The 15,054-nt window shown below is 31.1% G+C and overlaps 2 protein-coding genes across 5 annotated transcripts in view; both read right to left on the bottom strand.

Annotated features, from left to right (window-relative positions):
- The window catches only part of LOC113371478 (protein ECT2-like), a 365,352-nt gene that overhangs the window by 250,017 nt on the left and 100,281 nt on the right, over window positions 1-15,054 (bottom strand). The window lies entirely within an intron of this gene.
- Window positions 1-15,054, bottom strand: part of LOC113371479 (formin-binding protein 1-like) — an 80,124-nt gene that overhangs the window by 34,154 nt on the left and 30,916 nt on the right. For 3 of the 4 annotated variants that reach the window (XM_026612102.1, XM_026612106.1, XM_026612105.1), the window contains exons 2-3: window positions 10,137-10,252; window positions 1,969-2,019 (exon numbers count right to left, since the gene is read on the bottom strand). In XM_026612102.1, coding sequence (XP_026467887.1) covers window positions 1,969-2,019; window positions 10,137-10,252 — 167 coding nt within the window. Of the gene's footprint in view, window positions 1-1,709; window positions 1,855-1,968; window positions 2,020-10,136; window positions 10,253-15,054 lie in introns of all 4 variants that reach the window. The other variant, XM_026612104.1, reaches the window with a different exon arrangement.

Below are 15,054 nucleotides of genomic sequence, written 5' to 3'. Positions count from 1 at the left end.
TAATAATGTTTGGGTCATCTTTTGACCAATCTAATAAATGCCTCTAGAATAAAAAAAAAAATGATATACTTAATGCGATAGATGTTTAGTTTAATTTATATATATATTTTCCAAATTAATAAAAATCAGTTCTTTTTAATCAAAATTACTGAGTAGACTACTCTTTATATAATTCTGATCTATGAATCTTTTTCAACATGTTTTCTTCGGTTTCAAGCATTGCATGAAATTTTCTTTATAGTAAAATTTTGTAACTACTATTGCCTTTATTGTGTCTATTTCACGTTGTGTATTTTGTTACTCTTAAATTAACCTAAAATCTGGACAATATATATATATATATATATATATATATATATATATATAAAAGGTTGTCAAATATCTCCCTTCCGTTTTTTTGCTCTTTATTCAATGCTTTATAAAAAGTGTTACAGTGATCGGATTTAGTTCAAATATGCGCCGTTTTGTTCGATAAACTGTTTCCATCTAGACGGCAACTTCATAATACCTCCCTCGTAGAAGCCCCCCTCCTTATTTGCTAAGAACTCGGACAGCCACTTTTCACAAGCCTCTTTTGAGTTCAACTTTACACCACCAAGGGCATTCGCCATGGACAGGAACAGGTGGTAATCACTTGGCGCTATGTCCGGGCTATATGGTGGATGCGATAAAACCTCCCATCCGAGCTCCCGTAGCTTCTGACGAGTCATCAACGAAGTGTGTGGCCTGGCGTTGTCCTGGTGGAGCACTACACCCTTCCTGTTGGCCAATTCTGGACGCTTCTGGTCGATCGCCTGCTTCAAGCGGTCCAGTTGTTCGCAGTAGATGGTAGAACTAAGCGTCTGGCCATATGGGAGCAGCTCATAGTGGATGATTCCCTTTCAATCCCACCAGACACACAGCAAAACCTTCCTGGCCGTCAATCCCGGCTTGGCCACTGTTTGGGACGATTCACCGGCCTTCGACCACGACCGTTTTCGCTTGATATTGTCGTATGTGATCCATTTTTCGTCGCCAGTCACCATCCGCTTCAAGAATGGGTCGAGTTCGTTCCGTTTCAGCAGCATATCGCAGGCGTTGATTCGGTCCAGAAGGTTTTTTTGCGTCAAATCATACGGCACCCAAATATCAAGCTTTTTTTTGTATCCAGCCTTCTGCAGATGGTTTAAAATGGTTTGGTGACTAACTCCCATCTCCTGGGCGATGTCACGAGATGCCACATGCCGGTCTAACTCGATGTATTCCATGATTTGATCGGTATTTGTCGTCACAGGTCTTCCGCCGGCTGGCTTATCCATGGTGTCGTTTTCACCGGCTCTGAATCGTCGAAACCATTCCTCCGCGGTTCGAAGTGATAGAGTACCATCCCCCAAAACACCATTAATCTCACGGAACGTTTCTCTAGCGGATTTGCCTTTAACGAAGGAAAACTTTAAAATAGCGCGAATTTCGGCGTTAGTGAACTCCATGTTTACACGTCTATAACTGTTGAACGCAATATCCAAACTAATCATGCATAGCGTCGTTTTGTAGGTTATGTCAAGACCTTTCAAATTATGTATAGTATTGCCAGATACGAGCTCTGTAGCGCTTTGTACATAGCCGCGAAATTCAAAAGACAAAAGGGCGGAAGGGAGATATTTGACAACCTTATATATATATATAGAATAAAGGTCAACTGGTTATCGACGATAGATATAATTGCTTACTTTTCTGTCTTCTCGTAATTCCTTTGTAATTAGTGTAATTTCATGAACGACTTGTGACATAAGATTCTCGGCAACAACCTCCCTCTGTCCAGCAAGATCGCTAACTTCATTTAGCATCAATTTAAATGCCCGCCATGAGCTAAAACTTAAAACAGAAATTTTGTACAATACACGATTATTATTAGACGACGATTGAATTTAATAAAAGGATTATTAAATTCAATTTATCAATACATAAGTAATTTAAAAAAATACGTACTTGTAGTCTTCATCATCTTTCTTTTTCGGCTGGTAATTTTTCACCAACCTCCTGAAAAATATAAATATTAAATAAATAAGCATAAACTACACGAAAAATTTAAGAATACATGAACGAAAGAAAAATTTTAAGATACATATTTCGTTTCTGATCTAGATTATCCTAATTCTAATTTAAAATTGAGCTTATATAATATCATTTAGAATTTTAATTATAGTTTGCAAGAAACTTTTATATGTATTCAAAACACGACTATTTAATTTTTGTATAACCATACATATATTTTTTTAACTATAATTAAATATTGCTTTATATAATAATTATATAACGCATAATGCATATAAGATCGATATATTTTTACCCTCTTGTTGACAAATCATAGATAAACAGGCATAAATATGGATATAATCATATTGATAATCTCTTATTTAGTTGAATTTAATTTAGTCAAGTTGAATATACAAGAATTCAAAATTAGTGCAGTAAACGGAGAGGAAAAAAGGGTATAACCTCTGAATTTTTTTACTGTGCTCCGAATTGAATGAAATTTTGGAATTAGGTTCATCTTACCCTCAAGTTTAAAAGTGAAAACAATTCGGGTTGCGCCATCACCCCCCGGGAGGATGACACCCCCTCTCAATTGTGTAATTACATTTTTTCAAAATAACGTCGGAAATCGATAGAAGAACTAATTATAAGAATAAAATGTCTCTTATAGTTTTTTCAAAAAAAACTAATACTTTTCAAGTTATAGGCCACTAAAGATTCATATATTTTTGGCGCTTTCCTTCGTTTTTTTGCAAATATCTCCTAAAATATACATTTTAACAAAAATCATGTAATGAACAAAATAATGTCAATAAAAATCTTAATAAATCGGTATTACATAAAGTGTTCTAGGAAAAATATTAAGCAAGATTTGAAAGAGCAAAGTCGTTTTTTATTTCGTTCAAGATTTAATTGTTGTATTTAAAGCCATCTAGTGTCGAAGTTTTACATTTTATGCATTTCGGTGAAATTGGGTTTTATAGTGCTCAACATAAGCTTTAAAATGAGTGCTGTTACAAGTTTTTTGCGTGTAAAATGAGTGAGCTATCATGCAAATAAGAAGCATATACGAAGTTTTTTTCTTTTAAATCTTATGGTTTAATGAGCGCCATTTCCACCAGAATTACAGTAATTCACATTCCATCTAGAATTCACTTTATTATAGACATCTTGATGGATTCTAGCAGATTCACTACTTCAGTACAAACTATTTTCAGAAAACTCACGATTTTATAAAAACTTTTTTTTCCAATTTGCGCGACCGCGCAGTCTTTAAACATTCATAACTCTGTCAATTTTTGTGTAAAATAAAAATTATAAAAAACAATAATAAGCCAGAAAGATTCCTTTGATTCTTATCTATATGCTTTTATACGTATCTTTTATTCTTTTTGAGATATAATGAAAATAATTTCGATTTTCAAAAAAATCAGAAAAAAAAGTTTTTATAAAATCGTGAGTTTTCTGAAAATAGTTTGTACTGAAGTAGTGAATCTGCTAGAATCCATCAAGATGTCTATAATAAAGTGAATTCTAGATGGAATGTGAATTACTGTAATTCTGGTGGAAATGGCGCTCATTAAACCATATGATTTAAAAGAAAAAAACTTCGTATATGCTTCTTATTTGCATGATAGCTCACTCATTTTACACGCAAAAAACTTGTAACAGCACTCTTTTAAAGCTTATGTTGAGCACTATAAAACCCAATTTCACCGAAATGCATAAAATGTAAAACCTCGACACTAGATGGCTTTAAATACAACAATTAAATCTTGAACGAAATAAAAAACGACTTTGCTCTTTCAAATCTTGCTTAATATTTTTCCTAGAACACTTTATGTAATACCGATTTATTAAGATTTTTATTGACATTATTTTGTTCATTACATGATTTTCGTTAAAATGTATATTTTAGGAGATATTTTCAAAAAAACGAAGGAAAGCGCCAAAAATATATGAATCTTTAGTGGCCTATAACTTGAAGAGTATTAGTTTTTTTTGAAAAACTATAAGAGACATTTTATTCTTATAATTAGTTCTTCTATCGATTTCCGACGTTATTTTGAAAAAATGTAATTACACAATTGAAAGGGGGTGTCATCCCCCCGGGGGGTGTTGGCGCAACCCGAATTGTTTTCACTTTTAAACTTGAGGGTAAGATGAACCTAATTCCAAAATTTCATTCAATTCGGAGCACAGTAAAAAAATTCAGACCTAAAACGCTCCGTTTACTGCACTAAATGAAACGTTTAGAAATCTAATATTATCTAAGCGCTAAAATAAATCAACTAATGTTTTTATTAATCTTATAAATAAGATATATATTTTTTCCACTCTTAAGCTAATTACAGGAATGAGAGCAAATTAAATATGTAAACTATTCAAAATAAATGAGTTATTTGTATGAAAAAAGTATTTATTCTTATTTAATTTTTTTGTACGATTTATATTATTTTTTTACTATTCAAGATTGAGGTTCAGCGGTTTCATATCATATTATATAAAATATTCTGGTAAGTACAATTGAACTCAATACAGAAACTTTTTCATATGACAATTATTATTTGATGCATAAAATTGTAGTTAGATAAATTTCGACATTAGCTAGTGGTGCTATACCACTGGGGCAGAATCATGCTTTAAGGCAAACTGCTGGAACTTCCCGTACGGTAATAAAATTTTTTTTAAAGCTTTAGAAGTTTTTGAAAAAGTCGAGTTTTTGGAAAAATTCGCATCTTTTAAATTTTTTGTTTTTAATTTTTTGAATATGTATTTTGAAATTTCTTGAAAATTTTGAAACCCATTCATGCCGGTTGACTTTGTAAGTGAACTTTAAACATTATAAACTTGGTACGGAACCCACAAAAATAAAAATAAATATTATACTCAATATTAAAATCTCCTTTTCTCTTTTTCTTTCTGGATCTCCGAAACCGCTGAACCTGCCTTCAATTCAAAATTTAATCATTAATCATTAGGTAAAATTCCTCATTGAATAAAATATTTTTGAATCATTCAAATCGGTCTCCCCATGAATAGCAAACGAATGTTGTTTGAATCATTCAAATCGGTTGACGCGTGCTTTCACCTCACAAAAATGAAGTAGAATGTTTTTTTAAATTTAACTTAATAGATATCTTATTAATCACAGAATTCACAGAAAATACCTACTTTAAAATTTATAACTACACTACTTATAATTCAAATCATTCAAGTGGCTGGGCTCGCGGCGATTCGGGAATGAAAAATTGTATACGAACATACATACATACACACCAATCGATATTTTTCTAAAAAGCTTGTAAGATAAGTTATTCTAAAATGTTCAGATATCTTTGAAATATAAAGATATGCAAACATTTTCAATTACAATTTATTTGCGATTACTATAATTTACCCTGAACAGTTAAATATTAATTTCCTAAAATGTAATACCATGCATTTGGCAATCGATTATAGCTTATTAAAACAATGATACTTTTGGTTTTTATTGAATATAAGATAAATACTATAACGTTGCTATAACGAAAATAAGATATTCGAATATGTAATCCATACTAAAAAATATGCGCCGCGACGAAAAACTAAAATATTAAATTCTATTTAAATCGGGCTCTTTAAATTCTTCAACATTTAATCACACTGAAATCCTAACTTCTAATTCATATATTTAAAACAATAAGTAAAGGTTCAAAATTATTGTACATTTTCATTTAAAATCATAATAGCGAGAACACAAATTCGAATTATTTCATTGAATATTTTTTGACGCCCGCTCTGGATATAAAAGCGGTAAGCAGTTGGACTCGCAGCAATCAACTAAAACACATATGACGCATCCTATATGATGTTGAAATTAAAGAATTGGGGAAAAAGTCAGCGGTTCACCCTGTGAGGGGTGCCAAATAGCACGCGTACTTCGAACACGTCATTCTGCCGCAAACATTCCAGATTACGGCAGAGTGAATTTTATTACAACGCGATATTGAATGCACTTCGAAAGGTGAAAGTAACAGTACTAGTATTATGCGTTACAGATACCGGCAAATGTGTGTATCGACGATAAATATTTCATACTACCGGTGTTATAAACGATTATATTCATTCCACATCTTAACGTTTCATGTTAAGAAAATAATATGGGGTGCTATTGTATTGTGAACAAAATGTATAGGAACATAATGATCATACGAGTCAACTTTCTTACTTCAAGAGCTAATCGATTGGAAATCAAAACTAAAAATTTGTAAAAGTAATTCTTTCATGCTCCCACCAAAAATTATTTTGGTTTATATTAATATCATAAATTATTAAACAATATATTATTGGATTGTCATTCTAATTTTGTAATGGGATAGTGAAATACGTAAAAGCATTTTTATTTTATTCTTTAAATGCGCATGTAGTAACTTTTAGCTGCATATATATAAAATATATAGAAAACTAGTGGGGTGGGTGACATCGTGCCTTAAGGCGAATTGCTGGAACTTCCCGTATCGTAACGAAATGTTCGAGGCATACTGAATGTTTTCAAATAGATTATTATAAATATTGTAACATTGTCTAATATTTATAAGAATTATATAAACTTAATTGCAGAGTTGAAATTATTTGTTTAAAGTATATTAGAACTATAGTCAGAACTAAAAATAAAATCTGAATTATTTTCGATATACAAAAAATTAAAAAAAAAAAAAAAAAAAAAAATGATACAAATTTTTTTTTTCCAAAATCAATTATTTTGTTAAGACAAGCAGAAAGTTCTTTGAATCAATTGAATCGGACGCTTAATTCTCTCAAAAACTGCCATTTTTTGTACATTTTGCTCTGTATCTCCGAAATGGCTGGGCTTGCCTTTGCGAAAAACTAATAACCCCTTCTCCCAATCATTACTAATTGAATGTTTTTTAGATCATTCAAATCGGATGCTCCGTTCTCTCAAAAACTCGATTTCTATTGTCTGCACTCTTTGCTCCTTATCTCCGTAACTGCTGGACCTGCCTTTGCCAAAAACTAATCAGTACATCTCCTTATCAATAGGAATCGAATGTTTTTTAAACCATTCAAATCGGTTGATCCGTTCGCCCGAAAACGTGGGCGAAAATTTGTATCCATACATACATACACACACACACACACACACACACACATCCATTTTTTCTGAAGTATGCCAAAACGTTCAGAAACCTTCAAAACGTCGAGAAATGTAAAAATTTTCAATTCCGATTTTCGGCCCATTTTAATAACTTACCCTACGGGAAGTTAAAAAAAAAAAATTGAACAAAATTTTTTTTTTCCAAAATCAATTATTTTGTTAAGACAAACAGAAAGTTCGTTGAATCAATTGAATCGGACGCTTAGTTTTCTCAAAAACTGTCATTTTTTGTACATTTAGCTCTGTATCTCCGAAATGGTTGGGCCTGCCTTTGCGAAAAACTAATAACCCCTTTTCCCAATCATTACTAATTGAATGTTTTTAGATCATTCAAATCGGGTGCTCCATTTTCTCAAAAACTCGATTTCTATTCTCTGCACTCTTTGCTTCTTATCTCCGTAACTGCTGGACCTGCCTTTGCCAAAAACTAATCAGCACATCTCTTTATCAATAGGAATCGAATGCTTTTTGAACCATTCAAATCGGTTGATCCGTACGCCCGAAAACGTGGGCGAAAAATTGTATCCATACATACATACACATACACACACACATCCATTTTTTCTGGGGTATGCCAAAATGTTCAGAAACCTTCAAAACGTCGAGAAATGTAAAAATTTTCAATTCCGATTTTCGGCCCATTACAATAACTTACCCTACGGGAAGTTAATAAAATATTTAACTTATTTATGGCTATAAAAATTCACACTTCGCTTCTTGCTTCATATTTTTTTAAATAACAAAATGTCTTTTTATCAATTTTTGATAAATATGAAAAGATTAAATTCAAAATAATTTGCAAACACGATAAAAATGGATAATCTACATAGAATGGAAAAAAACAGAATTTTATACAAGATTTAATTCATGTATTTACATCAAAATAATGTGGTGTATATTATTTTACTCAATACGCCAGAACCAAAAATGTTTGTATCTACTTTTAATCTATTATCGAACGAAAACTAGTGGTGTATGGCATCGTGACTTAAGGCAAATTGCTGGAACTTCCCGTACCGTAACGAAATGTTTTCAAATAGTTTATTATAAATATTGTAACATTGTCTAATATTTATAAGAATTATATAAACTGAATTGCAAAGTTGAAATTATTTTTTTAAAGTATATTAGAACTATAGTCAGAATTAAAATTAAAATCAGAATTATTTTCGATATACAAAAAAAAAAACAATTAAAAAAAAAATTGAAACAATTTTTTTTTATTATTAATTATTTTGTTGAGACAAGCAGAAAGCTTTTTGAATCATTCAAATCGGATGCTTAGTTCTCTCAAAAACTGCCATTTGTTGCTTATTTAGATCCGTATCTCCGAAACAGCTGGTCCTGCCTTTGCCAAAATCTAATCACCACTTCTCCTTATCATTACGAATCGAATGCTTTTTAAATCATTCAAATCGAATGCTCCGTTCTCTCAAAAACTCTATTTGTATTTTCTGCACTTTTTGCTCCGTATCTCCGTAACGGCTGGACCTGCCTTTGCCAAAAACTAATCAGCACATCTTCCTATCAATAAGAATCGAATATTTTTGAAACCATTCAAATCGGTTGATCCGTGCGCCAGAAAACGTGGACGAAAAAATACGGACATTCAAAACACACACACACATACACACACATCCATTTTTCTGAGGTATGCCAAAAAGTTCAGAAACCTTCAAAACGTCGAGAAATGCAAAAAATTTCATTTTCGATTTTCGGCCCATTAATACAACTACCCTACGGCAAGGTAATAAACAAGAAAATTGAAAAGTGATATAGTAAAATTTTTCCTAAATAATTTTCAATAAAAACTCGAAATTATTTAAATAGTATTTAAGTTATCTATCATATATATTATTTTCCTTTTCATATGTATTTTCCTTTTATATTTGAACCCATTACATCTTTTGAAAAAAGATGCGTACTTGCGGTCGGATGTTATAATTCTCAGGAAGTGCAAAGAATGGTCATTCGCTTTTTGGAGAAAGCGAATCAAATTATTTTAATGATTCAAAAAATATTCGATTAGCGTTGACAGTGAGAATAATCGATAAGTTTTTAGTAAAGGCAGACCCAGCGCTTCTAAAATACATAATGTATTATAATACAAAACACGGGTGATATGATAGATATATAATAGATATATGATAGATATTTTTATAGAGATTGTAACAATATGCATAAACTTTGTTACAAAGTTTGAAATTATTACCAATATCTATATATATATAAACTGAATATTTATTGAACGATTTGACATAATTATTAGTCCAAATTTTTTATCTATTTATGCCGATCTTAACATATAGAAATTTGTATCAAAAAATTTTATTACAGATTTATAACTTAAACTCATCAAATTATCTTTATATAAAAAATGCGTAATGGATTTTCATAATTAAGCCATTCCTAGTAGACCTATAATATGTTACACAATTTGTTAAGATCATAAACTCATAATCAAAATCGCAAAAACGAGTTCAACAATTAATAGCGAAAAAAACGGTTCAGTCAATTTTTCACTAAAAACTAAGTAGCATGATCCCCCAAACTAATTTTGATCAGTCTTTCAAACGGACATTAAATTTTCAAAACTGATTCAAGATTTTTTGCAAAAATATAAACAAAATTATTACATTTTAATTTACAGTTATTACAATTTATTTTACAGCTTTCTAAAAATTCTTAAAAAAAATGGTTCGGCCAGTCTACTTGTAAATTAAAGTGAGTCCTTATGGAATACGAGTTTCAAAATTGGTTTATGAAAAATACATGTTGAGGAAAGGTCAAATTTTGGCTCTGACCATCACACCTACTCACATATGTGAAGATACTTTTACATTTCAGTCAACTTAATAAACTAAATAAACTTGAGCCGGCAAAAATACAAAATTAGCAAATCAAATTTCCTGACGAAAGCTTAAACTTCTCCTTCGGAAAATGAAAAAACCAATGAACTAACCTTAGTTTTCCAGCGTATTCGTTCTCGATGGCACATCTGTCCCGCAAGAAGTGTCCATAACGTTCCAGAAAGTCGATGCCCTTGAGCGTGTGTGCCGATAGATTGTCGTACTGATCCTGCAATCAAAATAATTTTATTATTCAATCACATACATGGATAAACAAAAATATAATTTGATCTATAAATTTTGTTCAGCTAGAGTGTATAAAAATAAATGTTCAAAATGATTATTTCACCTTTGAAATATGCTATACGAAGGGATTATAGAGTAAACTATTTTGCCAAGGCAAATTATCTGGAACATCCCGTACCGTTGTCTAATATTAAATTATTTCAAATAGGTTATTATATTTAAATACTGTAAATTTCATTAATCTTGTTCGAATGACAAAATATAATAGCTGATAAATTGGACGACGACGTTTATATATGTTGTTTACATGAAAAGTAAATTCCTAAACAAACCGTTTCTTCATAAGCAAAATGTTTTTTGAATATTTCGAATAGGAAGCTTAGTTCCCTCAAAAACTACCATTTTTTCCACTTTTAACTCTTCATCTTTGATAACCGCTGGGCCTGTCTTTGCCAAAAACTATATGCCACGCCTTCTCAATATTACAAATTGGATGTTTTCAATCATTTAAATCGGATGCTCAGTTCTCTCAAAACTCAACTTCCATTTTCTGTACTCTTTGGTTCATATCTCCGAAACGGCTGGACCGATTTTGCCAAAAACTATTCAGCACATCTCCCTATCAACAAAAATCGATAGCTTTTTGAGTATTTCAAATCGTTTGATCCGTGCTCCCGAAAACGTGGATGAAAGATTTTAATTATTAAAATAAGATTTACAGTTAATTTTCAACTTCGAGAAGATAAGACATTTATGTATTGTTAAAAAATTAAGAAAATTCAAGATTGTTTTTATATATGAGAACAATATTGTATAGAAGTACTTTAGAGTTGGCAGTAGTTGTTGAAAAGTACCTATGTTAAATATAGTGATCTGTAAGTATAAAATCAACGTAACACGGACAAGCGATATTTTGCACGTTGCTTCACTGTTTATTTGTCCTTGAGCATTGGCATCTTCATGAACAATATTCTTACAGACGTAAAAAACGGCGTATCAACAACATGGCTCTTATTTTTTTTAAAAAAATAAGATATAAAAGCACTACGAACTCTTTTCGTATTATATCGCAATTCGTTAAGTTATATTACAGCCCAATAACAACTGTTATTACAGTCCAAACCTCAACTATTATAAGATTTTTGAAATAATAGTAAAATATTATTTGATACTAGTTCGATATAAAATAAACTAAATTATGGTTCCACCTTTTTTCTGATTGTCGTAATTTGAAAGCAAAAGGCTATTTATAAGAGTTTAATGACTGTTTGTGCAGGTATGCAGTTCAATGAATCGTTGCTTTAAATATAGAATTAAAAGCAGTAAAACATGATCATATTCCTCTATAGTTCACTTTGCTTGACCGACTGTGATCTCGTGATATTGATTTTAAACGTTCAATATTTACTCTGCTTCGACGGAGCAATGAATTAATACACGCTTTGTTTGATTTGTTAGAAAAGCTAAGAAAACTATTTTCAATAGTCTGAGTGCCCCAGACCTTAACCTCAAGCAGAAAAGGGGTGATTAACTATCCTGAAAAAAATTAGAATAAAAATTATCTCACTTTGGAACTTATTAGCTTTTAAGTGCACCCTAGAGCATTGACTACCTTTCGGTTATTGTAAATATCATTTAAAATTTGAAACCGAAACCGAAAAGATCATTTCTAGAACCACAGTCAAAAGTAAAACAAGCATTAAGACTTTTGTTGAACCATTATTTTAAAATTTTTAAAACTATCGACCCATCTTTGAAAAAAAAAATGTATTAAAGTGTGTTAATTTCAATCATTCATAAGTAGACACATTTACTCAGGATTGTGAAGTGGTAAAGTACTAATACTAATTTTATTGATAAGAAGATAATTTTAAAAATATTCGAGTGAAAAAACCATAAATGATGCTTAGTTGCTGACAAATAAAAAGGTAAATATTTTTGGCGTTTTTACGTGTAAGGCCATGTACACCCAAACAACAAAATATCTTACCTACATGCACGCCAAACTGGTAACATATTTTATAAAATACGCGAATATTCGTAAAAAATAGTATACAAATGGACCGACAAGGGCCAACAAAACTACAATCATAGAATTCTTTATCGTGCTTATAGTATGCTAATGGATATAAAATGTTACTAATAACCTTTAGTAACTGACAATGAGTCAAGTCGCGAGCAAAAATGTGTACAAAGTATGTAGCACGATATTTTAATGTAGAACGTTGAATAGAATATGACATAAAAATTGCATGAGATTTTCTTTGAAATGAAATAAAAGGACAGACTGTTATCAGCAACAAGAACAAGATATTACCGCGACCAACTTATCAAATGCGGGCACCGTAGAATAATGAAAGTGTACCAATTTCGAAGCAGCTACGCATTACAAATTACTTCGCGCATACCAGAGAAATGCCCGACGTGTTTTGAAGTGCGTTTAATGATCATGCCGTGAATAGCATTAGTGATTCCTTCGTAAATAAGTTCGTTTTTCCAGGACTTTTGATTTCTGGTAAACACTTATCATGCCAAATATATGGTCGACTGGATAACTTCTGCTGGATGTTATAAACTAAATGCTTAAAATAATTACAAATTGACGTGTCATTAACCCGAATCGACAATACTGATAATGTATAATCAGTAAATTTGTTGACGCATATGTGTTTTGGACTTTTTGTGTGGGTGACATTTCTCTCAAATACATTTATATACTAACAAGGAGAATATGAAACATGATAACAAGGCTATATATATATATATATATATATATATATATATATATATATATGTATATATATATATATATATTTATATATATATATATATATAATAAATGAATTAATCTGCATAACGAATGCATCCAAACAATATAAAGGTTAATGCTTCATTGTATCAAAATCATTTAATATAAAATATACGAATCGAACTCGATACTTTAAAGCTCTGCATACAAACACCTTCATTTTTGCTATTATCTATTATGTAATTTATAATATTACTTCCAGTGATAATATAAAAAAAATTATATGCAAATACAAAGGCACGTGTTTTTCTTCAAATATTTCTAAATGGGCAGAAGTGGAAACGTTTAACTTTCAATACAAATCAACTAAAATATATAGCATTCAAAAATGACATATGTATATGATAAGAGGCAATGGTTCTATATCGAAGGGCCTAAATCAATTGCCCTCTTTTAAGATTTTGACACACAAATAAACTGAGACAATGCGATTTTAGAAACAATATTAGACCAATAAACTACTTAAAATCTGAAATTTATATAAAAAGATAGAGAATATTAATTTTCTAAATTTATCGACTGAAACTAAGAAATTGACATTAGCGATTTTTTACAGAATCATACAAAACAAAATTCACTAAAACTTACAACTGATGTTTGCAGAAAATACCATTCATAAAGAAGATTACTAAAGTTTTTGAATAAAATTGTGATCAAAACATTTGAAAAAATGAAATCCGTTTATAAAATATTAATGATGATTTATGAATTATCAAGATAATTTTCAAACTGAATTAAATGAATAAATTGTCGAAATCTATTTAGGTTTTTTTTTATTAAAAGATTGGTTGTGAATCATAAAGGGACTCTTTGTTTCAATAATCATGCAAAATTTACCAACCAACAAACCTTTGTAATCGGTAAAATCATTTTCAAAAAAACGTCGAGTACAGACGAAAATTACGTTCACAAACCCATACATTCTTTCTGCAACTTTCGTGTCAACAATTAAATTAGCAAATCGAATTATGTATATCTACGCAAATATAAAAAATAACTAATACAAAAAGAGACAAGTTAATTATTTTTTTCTTATTCTTCTGCTTATAGCAATTGCAGGAATTGTAATATAGATTTATAGAATTTAAAAAATTCTAAAATTAATTTTAATTTAACATTAGGTGAAGTGAAAAAATCCATTAATTTTGCATGAAATTAAGGCTTTAATTACTATAGTCAGAATGACCCGATTTATTTGTTCGATCACTTGTCATTTTAAGCCAATATCATTACGTCTCTCTCATATAAACCCTCGTTCCTTTCGGCCGATAAGTCAGACTGTCGATTTTTACCAGCCTCCCTTGAAGCGAATTTTTCATCAGCAAAACTTTTTGCTACGAACAGGAACAAGTGGTAATCGCTTGCTGCCAAAACCGAACTATAAAATAGATCCATGAAAACCTTTTAATCAAGCTCTTGGAGGTCTTTTGGCGAGTCACTATAGATGTGTGTTTTCAGGCGTTTTCCTGATGAAACACAATTCCTCTCCTATTGGCCAAAGCCGCCTGCTTCCGGGAAATTGATTCCTTTAGTTAGACGGTCCAATTGCTGACTATTCCCAGTGGAGAGTTTTGCCATAGATCATCTCACAGCATATAAGTCCCTGCTAAACCCACCAAACCCTAATCCTGGCTTGGCCACCATTTCTACCCAATCATCGCGATATGATTACGACAGTTCTCGCTTCACCTTATCGCAATAGATTCACTTTTCATCACCAGTCACCTACTGCTTCAAAAATCATGCGATTTTCTTGCGATTTGCAGATAAAAATTCGGTGTAGAAGATTTTAATGTAGCATCCATACATCGAGTTGTATTTAGTTTCTAACGCTATTCAAATGGTGCCAAACGGCCTTTAGCTCTTGGGGCTATCGAAATTGACTTACATGACGGTTGGACTCGAAGATTTTGTCGACATTTTCGACAACTGACCAGCGCGCGTGCCTGGATTTGCCATCGAAATTACCATAATGA

This window comes from Ctenocephalides felis, unplaced genomic scaffold, assembly GCF_003426905.1.
Source record: "Ctenocephalides felis isolate EL2017-DRISC unplaced genomic scaffold, ASM342690v1 CF-g0.4_SCAFFOLD_01492, whole genome shotgun sequence".
In the NCBI taxonomy this organism is placed as follows: domain Eukaryota; kingdom Metazoa; phylum Arthropoda; class Insecta; order Siphonaptera; family Pulicidae; genus Ctenocephalides; species Ctenocephalides felis.
Note: the sequence above shows the minus strand (reverse complement) of the source record. Positions and strands in the feature narration are given on the sequence as shown.